Below are 12,091 nucleotides of genomic sequence, written 5' to 3' on the forward strand. Positions count from 1 at the left end.
CCCTAAGTATTATAATACTCAGATAAAATTGAAGTCATTTCAGAAGGGTGATCTCATTCTGAGATGAGCAAAAGTTTTAAAGCCTACTGAACAAGATAAATTAGCTCTCAATTGAGAAGGATCTTATCGAATCATGAATGTAATTCACCTAAAAGCTTATAGAATTGAGAATCTAGATGGGTCTATTATTTTTCGTGTTTAAAATTCTAAAAATCTCAAAAAATATTATCAATAAAAATACTCTAATAAGTCTTTTCTTGTACATCATATTTTTTCAGTTATCGAGATTCGATCTCCAGACTGGTGGAGCTCTGAAAGGCATGAATGGAGATAAGATCTCCTAAACCCAATCTTCGAATTGGTAAAGCCCCGAAGGGCACAAATATTAAACTGAATTTTAATCCGATAAAATCCTGAAGGGCACAAATATTAATCCAAATTTCAGTCTGATAAAGCCTCGAAAGGTATCGATATTACTCCGAAATTCAGTCCGATATAACCCCGAAGGGCTTGATCCCCACTAACCAATGAGTCCTATGTCGGCCATAAGATCGAAGTAATCTTTTACTAGTCTCAAACTGGTATGATACTATATTGATCACTGGAGTGAGATTATCTTTAGATTCTTTCGAAAATATCGATCTCCAGATCAAATCTTGAACCTGATTCGTTCGAGATCATATAAATAAAGGTACGTCTGAACCTTGATTTTTACTTAATTGATAACTGGTAAGATTAAAATTATCAATTTTTAATTCTGTTGAACTATAAAGATATACATAATTATTTTATCCTGACAAGCTATGAAATTTGCTAGAACATGCACACCAAATCATGATGCCTAAGAAAATATTTCTTGTATTGAAGTAAAAAGAAAATATAAAAGGAAAACCCATATCGGGTTTATATGTTTTAAAAAGGAAGACGACCCATATTAGGTCAATACATCCCAAAAGAAAGAAAAAAAATTTTACTGGATGATTATCAGTGCATTGGAATCCTTCTTGATTGATTTCTCTTTAGTCCGCTCTGATTCCTCAGCAACATCAGTGGTAGTGGGCCCTACAGCTGTAGTGGACTCTGATTTCTTGACAGTCTTGAGAACCTCAGTCTCAGCTGGAGGCACAGCAGATATAGGCTCCATGATGATGGCCTCAGTTATACTCACTTCAGTAAACTCCCGACCTGGTTCCTGGCTAGCTCCTCCATCACTTCAGTGGGTGACTCGAAATTCTCCTTTATGCCCATCTCAACGGCCGCCTTTAGAGTAACTTTAGAGACATCTACCTTAGGATATAATTTTTTGATTAAGTTGTGGCATTGACTAAATGCATAATCATATGCGCCATCGGAGCTCTCAAATACTTCCTCCTCGAATTCTTCAGAGACCTTGTATAACTCCACCACCTTGGCCGTCTTATTCTGCTCCTATTTAACTTGCTTCTTCAAAACTTCAATGGCTTTTCCATGAGCTTCATTGGCCTTTTTCTGCCTCTTTAAGCCTTGACTCCAGTTCTTTATTCTCCACGACTTGGATGTATAGCTCGAAAATCTTCTTCTCCTGTTCATTATACTTTCGTTGAAGGTCCAAAAGATTTTGATTTTTCTCCTTCAACAACTTTGACTTTTCATTAAGTTGATTTTTGAGCTCTACCACGAGTTCGGAGTCCTTCTTCTCCTCTTGGAGAATAAGCAGGTTGGCATCCATAGCCTCTTTATTTACCAACAAATAGGTCACATTGTCATACATGACCTTAAGATCAACAGCAACCTGTGAGGCAAAGATTCAGCTCCGTCACTCATCGATAAAAAAAAATAAAAAAAAAAGTGGTGAGGAGACTCACGTGCATGAGATGCTCGAAAGCGTGATTGGCAGTCTCCTCCAGTTTGTTCTTTCAATGGACCTCCAAGTCAACAATTGGAAGCACTAATTCAAAAAGGTCACGACCCAACTGAGCCCGCTCTAAAAGAGACATCCGCCCCATGGCATATCCCTCAGCCGAAGTGGATGGGGCAGTGGCTGGCTTGCATCCTTCGTCCTTAGGAGGGGGCATAGGCCGGCTGTTGTCTTTCTTTCTCACCTCGATTGATTGACGAGGTGGAGGTTCGATTGATACCTCCCAGAAAGTACTTTGGGGACCTTGAGGAGTATCATGTCTCTCCTAACTAGCCGGAGAAAGGGTGGCAGAAGATCAGGATGGTACTCGGGCAGGAAGAGAATCTGCACCTTTGGCTCTTTTTGGTGCAGGATCAGCGTCAGATGGCTTTGGTTAGTCCTTTCTTTTCCTCCCCTCTAGTCTATATGGATTAAACCTTATTTCTGCATCAAGAGAGTTGTGCAGTCAAGAAAAGATATATGATATTAAAAAAAGAAAGCAAGGCAGGAGAAAATACTTTAATTTTATCTCGAAGAGAGTACAAGCTGATGCCAGCATCATACAATGCTTGATCAGTAATCAAGGAGGATAGCTTGGGCACTCTGATGGAAATCAGGACTGAATGAACCACCTCATCTCCAGAGAGAATTTCATTATTGAAATTATGTCTGCTGTCTGGATGCCTCCGAGAAGTCATAAAATCTTATGGAATGGGAGCTTGGACAAAGAAGAAATGGCCTTTCCAATCGTAAATTGAAGAAGGAAGACTAGGTCCCAATTTATAATTTTTTCGAGGTGAAAAGTACCATCAATTCTTCTCACTTGGATGTCTTTTCAAAAGAATCAGAGATCTAAACAAGGAGATTCTAAGTTCTATATGGAGGAATTTACACATAATTATAAATACTATGATCATCCTGATTGCATTCGGAGTTATCTGGATAGGATGAATCCTATAGAAATTAAAAATATTACTGAAAAAATGGCGCAATAAAAATCACAAATCGGATCAGAAGGCTTCATCATAGAAGGCAATGCAGCCCTCAGGGGACTCAGAAACTCGATCTTTCGAATCCGATGCTAACATATCATACTCATCGGGTACATCATATTTCTCTCTAAGGTTCATGAGATTCTCCTCAGTCAAAATCGATCTCATTGTTTCAAGGCTGTGATAATCTGTGAGACTACACATGGAAGATTCGGCACTATGGTCTGGACTCTCTTCATCTACAAGACCAATATCAAGGTTCTCCCGGGATGAACTCTCTATCTCAATAGCCAATAAGGGTTGAGTTGACCTAATATGTGGGTCATCTACAATCCCCTTCCCCTTTCTCCCTCTCGTCACCATATTCTCCTTAAAAAGTTTTCTAAAGGCAGATGAAAGGGGTCAGATGGGAAGAAGTATAAAGAAAAGAAAGAAGCAAAAGAAAGCTATTTGGTGACTCAAATAAAATCGAGATGAGAATATCAATACCTAAAGCTAGTGGACGAAACCCCTCACAGAGATAAAAAAAAAGGCCCTTCTTCTCTGATTTCGGTGAGCTTTCTCCGATGACCTCCCTTTGACAAATGTTGAAGGCAGAAAGACTTCAAGAGAAAAAAAAATCCAGTAGAGCCACCGCAGGAAAAACTCGCAGAAATGAACAGTGACTAAGAGGCAAATATCTTTTATATGCAAACCAACGATCCAGATTAACTGGTCCCATGGCCGATTTACGACACATGGTGCTAATTCGGCAGCCTTGTCAGGTGGTGGTTAGGCATACCCCTTTCAGGTGCTGTCACGACAATATGATCTGTGGCCAAACTGATAGACCATTCTAACGTCGACATTTGGCGCACCTCCATTGAATATTTTCAAAAATATCTTTTCAGACAATCATGGTGAAAAGCTATGGCGAATCATTTCTCTAAAGGTCAAATCATTTTATTTTTTGATCAAATAATTAATTTTGATAATCTCGAGACTTGATGCATCTATTTCAAGTGATGACAATACCAGTCCGAAAAATTTCAAGATAAAATATGGAGATAAAATCTCCTCGTCGGTGAAAAATCGGACTAAAAAAATAAAAATAGAGATAAGATCTTCTGATCGATAAAAATCGAACCAAAAAATAAATAAGAAGATAAGATCTTCTGGTCAGTGAAAAATCAGACCAAAAGGCAAGTGTCAAGATAAGATCTCCTGATCGATAAAAAATCAGATCAAAAAGATAAATACAGAGATAAGATTTTCTAGTTGGTAAAAATTGAACTAAAAAGCAAATACGAAGATAAGATCTTCTAGTCGATGAAAAATCAGACCAAAAAGCAAGTGTAGAGATAAAATCTTTTGATCGATAAAAAATTAAGTAAAAAGGTAAATATGGAGATAAGATCTCCAGACCGATGAAAATTGGGCCAAAAAGTAAATATGAAGACAAGATCTCCTGACAGATAAAAATCGGATCAAAAGATAAATATAGAGATAAAATCTTCTGATCGGTAAAAATCGAACCAAAAAGCAAAAATGAAGATAAAATCTCTTGATCGGTGGAAAATCGAACCAAAAGATAAATGCGGAGATAAGATCTTTTGGTTAGTAAAAATCAGACCAAAAAGGCAAATACGAAGATAAGATCTTCTGATCGATAAAAATTGAATCAAAAAATAAATACAAAGATAAGATCTTCTGATCGGTGAAAAATCGAACCAAAAGATAAGTGCGAAAATAAGATCTCTTGATCGATAAAAATCGGATCAAAAAGTAAATATGAAGATAAGATCTTTTGATCGATAAAAAATCAGACCAAAAAGTAAATACAAAGATAAGATCTTCTGGCCGATGAAAAATTGGACCAAAAGATAAGTACAGAGATAAAATCTTCTGATCAATAAAAAATCAAATCAAAAGACAAATGCGGAGATTAGATCTTTTGATCGATAAAAATCAGACCAAAAAGATAAATATGGAGATAAAATCTCCTGATCGATAAAAATCGAATCAAAAAGTAAATATGAAGATAAGATCTCTTGACTGATGAAAATTGGATCAAAAAGCAAATACGGAGATAAGATTTTTTGGTCGATAGAAAATCGAACTAAAAAGCAAGTACGGAGATAAGATCTCCTAATCGATGAAAAATCAGACCAAAAGATAAATATGGAGATAAGATCTTCTGATCGATAAAAAGTCGAGTAAAAAGATAAATATAAAGATAAGATCTCCTGATCGATGAAAAATCAAACCAAAAGATAAGTGCGGAGATAAAATCTCCTGGTCGGTAAAAAATTGAGCAAAAAGACAAATATGGAGATAAGATCTCCTAGCTGGTGAAAATCGAGTTAAAAGACAAGTATAGAGATAAAATCTCCTGATCGACAAGAATCGGACCAAATAAAAAATATGGAGATATGATTTTCTGATCAGTGAAAATTGGGCCAAAAAGCAAGTATGGAGATAAAAGTTTTTGGTCGATAAAATCCTGTCTCAGTGGCAAACATCTCCCAAACTGGTGAAAACCTAACCTACAGAGTAAATATGAAGATACTTCTACTTCCTAGTCCGATCGAAAAATTATCACCTCGGACTTAGGAAGTAAGAGATAAAGTATTGGTGCACTAAACCAGCTCAAGACGCGTAGCATCATCATATAAGATCAAAGAGATATCAATCTCAAAGCATCAAGTTACATCAGATCAACTTATTGATAAGTAAATTCAAATCGATATTTTACCGACCTGAATAAGAGACACCCCAATATTCTAGATCCGGGATGACAAGTCTTAGCTGATAAAGAAATATTCACATCGGATATTTATTGACCTAAATCACGGTGCCTCTTATATTTGGGATGATTATTATGACTAGTCTTTATTTCATCCCGATCATCTACCGAACTTGACTATTATATTGATGGACTTAATCGTTCTGCGAATGCCCACAGGGGTTTCTGCAACCAAGCCACAGCTGGCCACAATCTCATATACGGTTGACAGATCAGCCAAATATGATCTCATGTCCAGCTCATATGCATAGCTGTATGCCAGTTCACTTATAGGTGGCTCTCTAATCACCTAACAAACTCCTCTAATGGTCTAACAAACTCTGGAATGGCCTCCTCAACCCCTCTATAAATAAAAAGTCAAAGATCCTCCATCGGTATGTCCTACTCTCTGAAACTAGGAGACACTCTACCAATAAAAAATTAGGTCAGAATCTTGGCTCCTATCCAGTCTTCCTCCTGTTTCATTCGATCTCTCTTGCTCTCCCACTCTTTTCCGCTTCTGTTTCATTCTATTGGATAATGTAGCCATCGCTTTCCAATGCGTATTTAATACGCAAAGTTCTATTTTTCTGTTTGAAATTTTGAATAATAAAAATATCTTTTTTTTCGAAAAAATTATGACATCCTATGCAGATATTATGGCATCCGATTTTCTACACAGGATGTCATAATTTTTTTACAGAAAGTCATAAAGAAGGAAGAGCATTTTCATCATTAAAAATATCTCTTTCTTCTTTATAACATTCTGTGAAAAAATTATAACATTCTGTATAGAAAAATGCATGATGCCATAATATCTGCACAGGATGTCATAATTTTTTTTGAAAGAAAAAAAATATTTTTATTATTTAAAATTTCAAACAAAAAAATAGAACTATACATATTAAATAGATATTAAATATATATTAAAAAATAATGACTATGTGATCTAATAAAATGAAGCAGTGTGTTCTGCATTAAATTTTCTACACCGCAGGTGGTGTACCAAAAATTTTCCATCCTGATATTAAGTTAGATTTACCAATAGGACAAACTAAGTAACGTGGTCCAAGGACTGACATATTGCCTTATTGAAGGCTAAAACCTTAAAGTTACACTTATCAATAGGACAAGTTAGGCTTGATTTGATGCAATACGGTCTGAGGACCAACATATTTCCTTATCGCAGAGCATCTTCAACCTTTTTATTTTTGTTTTTTTTTTTAATTTATACAGGCTCAAACCTACATATTGGGACAGTTCTAGCCAATGCTCATAAAACAAGAAAATTAATGAGAATTGATACGGAAAGCTATGGCCACTCAAAAACGCACCTTTTATCTCTTTCACCCGCTGGAAAGCCAATGGAGGGAGTTAAGGTAAAGAACATAAATTCGACTTTCCATCCATGATACATACCGTAATTTACGTATTATAAAAAATTAATGAAAGTAAAAGGCTTAATTCTCCGCTTTCTAAAATTTATATTATTTATATTTTCTTCAGGAGATTCAAGTTGAAGGAAATCCTTCTCAGCTCCCTGGACCATGAAGTGACCCCCTCCCAATGAAGAGGGCTCCAGTTCCATTTTTGGCACCAGCTGGTCAAAATCCCATAGCAAGCATTCATCCATTCGTTAGTTCCCAATGATTGAATAAGCACCACAATATATACATCAAAATACAAGACAACTTGCATGGATCATTGACGAAACTTGGTTCCTCTCAAATTTAGAAATTGAATTTGACTGTCCTATTCCACAATTAACCATGGTCATTCATGTATTGCATTATACCCGTGATGTGGGAGAGCCAATGTATCACATGGCGTGACTACATACATTTAAACTCGAATTGCCGGTACAATTGCACAACCATGGTCATTCATGTATTGCATTATACCCGCGGCATGGAGCCAATATATCACATGGAGTGACTAAATACATTTGATCTCAAATTTGACGGTCCGATTCCACAATCATGATCATTCATGTCTTGCATTATACCCATGACATGATGGCAGAGCCAATGTATCAAATGATGCAAATTGTTTTGAAAGACTCGAAAATTTTCGATCCTGAGATTCAGCCATTTTTTCAAGGGAATATGTGCCAACTAGCCGAACTATAAATTATGAACAATTTCTTTGAAATGATTGGATAAGCTTCCATCATTATTTTTTTTTGGGAGGGGGGAAGGTTGGTTTTACTTGAGCGGTGTTCTCAATTTTGGTCACTTTTTCTTTGCTTGGCGATGTGTTTCTAGCTTATTTGAAGAGCCGGGGTTCCGGTAAGACCACCGACTGCGACAGTGTCTGACCCCCAACATTTATCACCTAAAAAAGTGTCAGTGTACCAGTCCCAGGACTCTTGTCACCATCCCTCGTTTATAGCCTGAGTCGTTGCCGTTTATGCATTAGCCGAGTTTACAAATATACGAACAAGGACTTCTGGTGGCCAACAACTTTCATTAAGCTATAAATGTGAACGTACAGGTTGGCTATACGGATAAAAATGTCGAATTTTGCAATGTTTTTTTAGGGCTGGGAGAGCCAGGCTTTTGGCTGCAGAACCCCAGGCTACAGGACCCCACAACTACTCGTCAGAACTGGCCACTTTGGCTTGTTGGGTGGCCTCGCCACCTGCCGTTCCAATTGCGCCCTGTTATTCCCCAGCCTCACCACTTAAGATCCGTTGCCTTTCTCCTTTATTCAAATCCGAGACTCCTTGTGAGCCTAGACCCCTCTCTTTGTGGCTCTCTTCCTCTTTCCCTACTTAGGTTGTTGGCACTCTGACCTTGCTATTTTGGCTCCCTAGGAGGTATGGATAAACGCCCTCGGAAGCAGGCCCGGACTTGCGGTTATGACTCAGAAGGTCTGCAAATGTTTCTATTCTCTTCCATTAATTGGCTTTGGTATATCTTAAATGGCATGGCCTGTTTGTTTGGTGTTTTAACTCTTTGTTCTGGTGGCAGAAGTTAGCAGCGAAGAGTGGGAGTTCATCAACATGACCGAACAAGAAGAGGACCTCGTCTATAGAATGTATAGGCTTGTGGGTGACAGGTAAAATTTTCCTTCCTTATTATTGCTTCCATCATGTATAGCATTGGCAACAATATATGTGCATGGGGAAATGCTGCTTCCAGTTCAAGAACAGTAGCTTTTTTTAAATGGTGCATAAAAATGCAAGAGATACATATAACCATCGAGAAATTATGCCTTCACTTGTTTGTGAATTTTTTTTTTTTTTGGTTTTTCCTTGATGTTTAATTAACACAATTTCCATTTCTGTCCGTGCTGCAAATTTGATGAATGAGTTTCCTAGCTGGCAACTATGCAAGAGAAATGCATTTCTCATAGTATAAGCCTCATGCAGAGGAAGTTACATTAGCTGATGTTTGAGCTTCTCATTCTAGCAAGCTTTACGGTGTTAGCTAGAGAAAAAACAAAAAAAGAGGAGGTCCACGTCTGCTCTGCAACTATTTTAGTTAGATTTCCTAGCACTGCTCATGTGGATCGATATGCAAATTGGCTTATTATAGTATTTATATTGCTCTTAATTATTTGGTTGAGGGTTTAACTTAGAAGTACTGTGGCAACAACTTTCTTGTTGTCATAGGTTCCTGTGAACCTAACTTTGTAGGGCTTTTTTTATTTTCTTTCTTTTTTGAAACCTTGCAGGACCTGAAACACAGATCCGCAAGTCTGTCATATATTACACTTAATCCCAAAACTTCACAAGATTTAATTGTTTAACTAACATAACTAACACCATATAATTTTCCAAGGTTGTCCTAGTTGTAGGACCTTGACCGAGTCATTTAAAATTGTCAACCCAATTTTCATTGGTAATAGGTTCAAGATCCAACGTATTTATTAATGATGAACCTCCCAACAAGCCACACTCAAGAAGTTCCCGATGTACACATCTATGGTAGAGCTTTTTCAATACAGCCCATTGGAACGCTACACCTCAGTTATAAGAAACTAAAGACCAAAACTCTATCAAGATAGTTTTTTAAACAAAATGAGCAAAACATGGTTGCTTTTCCGATCAAAAATGGGTAAAATTCATCAAGTTTCCTTTCAAAGAGAAAAAGATGAAATGAAGTCGGCCACCAACTTGTCCGAAAAACCAAGCTACTGTATTTTGAGTTCAACCATTTATATCAATCTTTTCCCTCACATTACCTTTTTTTTTTCCCATCAATATGAGAAGCCAAATTGCTTATGGCAAAACGTCCAGATCTCTAAAACAATCATCAAGCCTCCTCTTCTTCTTCTTCTTTGCCTCTTTTTCTTTTGAATGATGCAAAAAAAGACCCATCACACAGAGAACCTGGAAAAAGATCTCATTTTATTAATGAAAATACTCAAATAGCCACAGTAACACTACGACGTATGAACATTTTCCAACCTTGTAGAAATTCTCTTTTCCCTCTGGGTTATTATGCAAAGCTTTATCTGCAAACTACCATCTCTGGTATTTACCAAAAAAAAAAAAGAAACTAGGGTCTCTGGGATGTGTGCCATGGGACCCTTTACTAGATAGAGCCATTGAACGGGCCTTGGAACGTCGCCTTCCGCACCCTTTGTGAGCGACCTTATCCAACCCCTTTCCCTTTTTACAGTATACATTGTGCTGTCGCCGGCTTGCAGGTGCTCGTGAAGCAAACCATTTCTGGCGAGTGATAACATTTTTATTTTTAGTTTGTTGAGTAAACTCGTTTTGAGGATATAATCATATAAATATCTCGATCCTGGGGAATAAGAAAGGTTTTTGACAATGGATATGAAAAAATTAAACTTGAAAGCAAGGTTTTAAATGTTATGTAATAGAATTGTTAGAATAGGACATGTTTTAGAGTACGGGTGATCCTTAAGATAGGAGGATAGTAGGATGATCTTATCCCCATACTTGAAAAAACTTATTGGTTGGACAAAATCCACCGTTGAGCTAGTGGATCAATCCAACAACGAACCAAACAGACATTAAAAAAAAAAAAATGAAGCAATATAGATATATTTATGCATGTTGATTTGTAATTTGACTGATCCACCAGTTTAACGGTGGTGGATATGATCCAACTAAAAGTTTCCTTCCTGGGACATTGATTTGAAATCATGCCGGAAGAACGACGAACAGAAGAAACAAAAGGGTTGAAAGAGAGCAGTGAAACTGTCGTAAAATAATGTAGCATCTCGTGAATGCCACTGACAAACCGAACTACTTGCTGCCTTTGGAGCCTGAGCCTGGACGCTCCAAATGGTAGCCAAACCAGCCAACTTTCGGTCAGCACCAGCAGGTCAAGTTTACTGGCGGGACGCACCCCTTTGCCGTCTGACCTTAGCTGGACAAAAATCTCCCCGCCAGACATTAAGCCAATATTGGATCCCACATTCCACTTTTAACATTGCTGCATGCCCACATCCATCGGATTCACAAAGTGTCCACTTATCAAATATTACAAATGTAGCAGGTAATACGTATCTATGTATGTATGCAAATATAACATATGTGCATGTATGTATGTATGTAAAACATTTTCCTTTTGACCCTATCTTTCTTTTTTTTCCTCCTTATCATTTGGCAAAGATAAGAAATTTTAGGATAACAAACATTATCTAGATAATTTCTTGGTATTGAGCCCATAGCTGATGATAGAATTAGAATAGTTATTTTTTTTGTTTCCTACTCATGCGGTCCCATATCCTTCCTTTTCTATCAATTTCTAATTCGGATCTTCACCCCCCAACAAATATGCATACATACATACATATATATATAAAAGTCTTTTTTTTTAATTTTACAATTTCTTTATGTCTCAAATTTTAATATTTTGTGGGCTATTGCTAGGTGGGATTTGATAGCAGGCAGGATCCCTGGCCGGAAACCAGAAGAGATAGAGAGGTTCTGGATAATGAGGCATGGAGAAGCATTTGCTGAGAAGAGAAACGGTAAAAGACGTCTAGCAGAAGTGCAGTTAAGCGATTAGGATGAGGCTGAAATGTACCTTTACCCCTTCCTGCTTTTTTAGTTTCGCTAAACTATGTGTTATTTTTCAGAGAGAGTGTGTATATTTTTTTATTTTATTAATTCAGTCCCGAGGGAAGGGTATGTGTCTCCTTTGCGAAGGTGAGCAGCAGCATAATTCTTTTTCTCTGGACTTCCACTTAGACCTCGTAGTTGCTTTACTCACCAATCAGTTTCTTTGAGTGGATGTATTTTGTGTTGTCCTTGAATGATATATCGTGTATGGTGCATAAATATTCCCACTTTCGTCTTTAGCAGCTTCAACACGTGTTTAACTTGGAGCTAGTGGCTACTGGTTGGAGAACAGCCAAAAAGTTGAATTCCTAATTCCATTCACCAGCAACTCAGGAAGAATATATCCATGGAGTTAACATCTAATTAGGCATCTCGCAAGATTATATTTTTTAGGAGGAAGATTGGAAGACCCC

The 12,091-nt window shown here is 37.3% G+C and overlaps 1 protein-coding gene across 1 annotated transcript; it reads left to right on the plus strand.

Annotated features, from left to right (window-relative positions):
- The first annotated feature begins 8,304 nt into the window (after nucleotides 1-8,304).
- On the plus strand, nucleotides 8,305-11,846 carry LOC105040719 (transcription factor TRY). Its single transcript, XM_010917375.4, has 3 exons — nucleotides 8,305-8,504; nucleotides 8,605-8,692; nucleotides 11,487-11,846. The coding sequence occupies exons 1-3, from the start codon at nucleotides 8,453-8,455 to the stop codon at nucleotides 11,623-11,625; spliced, it is 279 nt and encodes a 92-aa protein (XP_010915677.1). The 5' UTR covers nucleotides 8,305-8,452; the 3' UTR covers nucleotides 11,626-11,846.
- The last annotated feature ends 245 nt before the right edge of the window (nucleotides 11,847-12,091 follow it).

Source organism: Elaeis guineensis, chromosome 3, assembly GCF_000442705.2.
Source record: "Elaeis guineensis isolate ETL-2024a chromosome 3, EG11, whole genome shotgun sequence".
Classification (NCBI taxonomy): domain Eukaryota; kingdom Viridiplantae; phylum Streptophyta; class Magnoliopsida; order Arecales; family Arecaceae; genus Elaeis; species Elaeis guineensis.

Bases quoted from the DNA above. Each gene is read 5' to 3' on its own strand.
- LOC105040719 (XM_010917375.4), top strand. From the start codon at position 8,453: ATGGATAAACGCCCTCGGAAGCAGGCCCGGACTTGCGGTTATGACTCA. The intron at 8,505-8,604 runs GTCTGCAAATGT...TTCTGGTGGCAG, and splicing joins TTGCGGTTATGACTCAGAAG to AAGTTAGCAGCGAAGAGTGG. The intron at 8,693-11,486 runs GTAAAATTTTCC...GGCTATTGCTAG, and splicing joins TATAGGCTTGTGGGTGACAG to GTGGGATTTGATAGCAGGCA.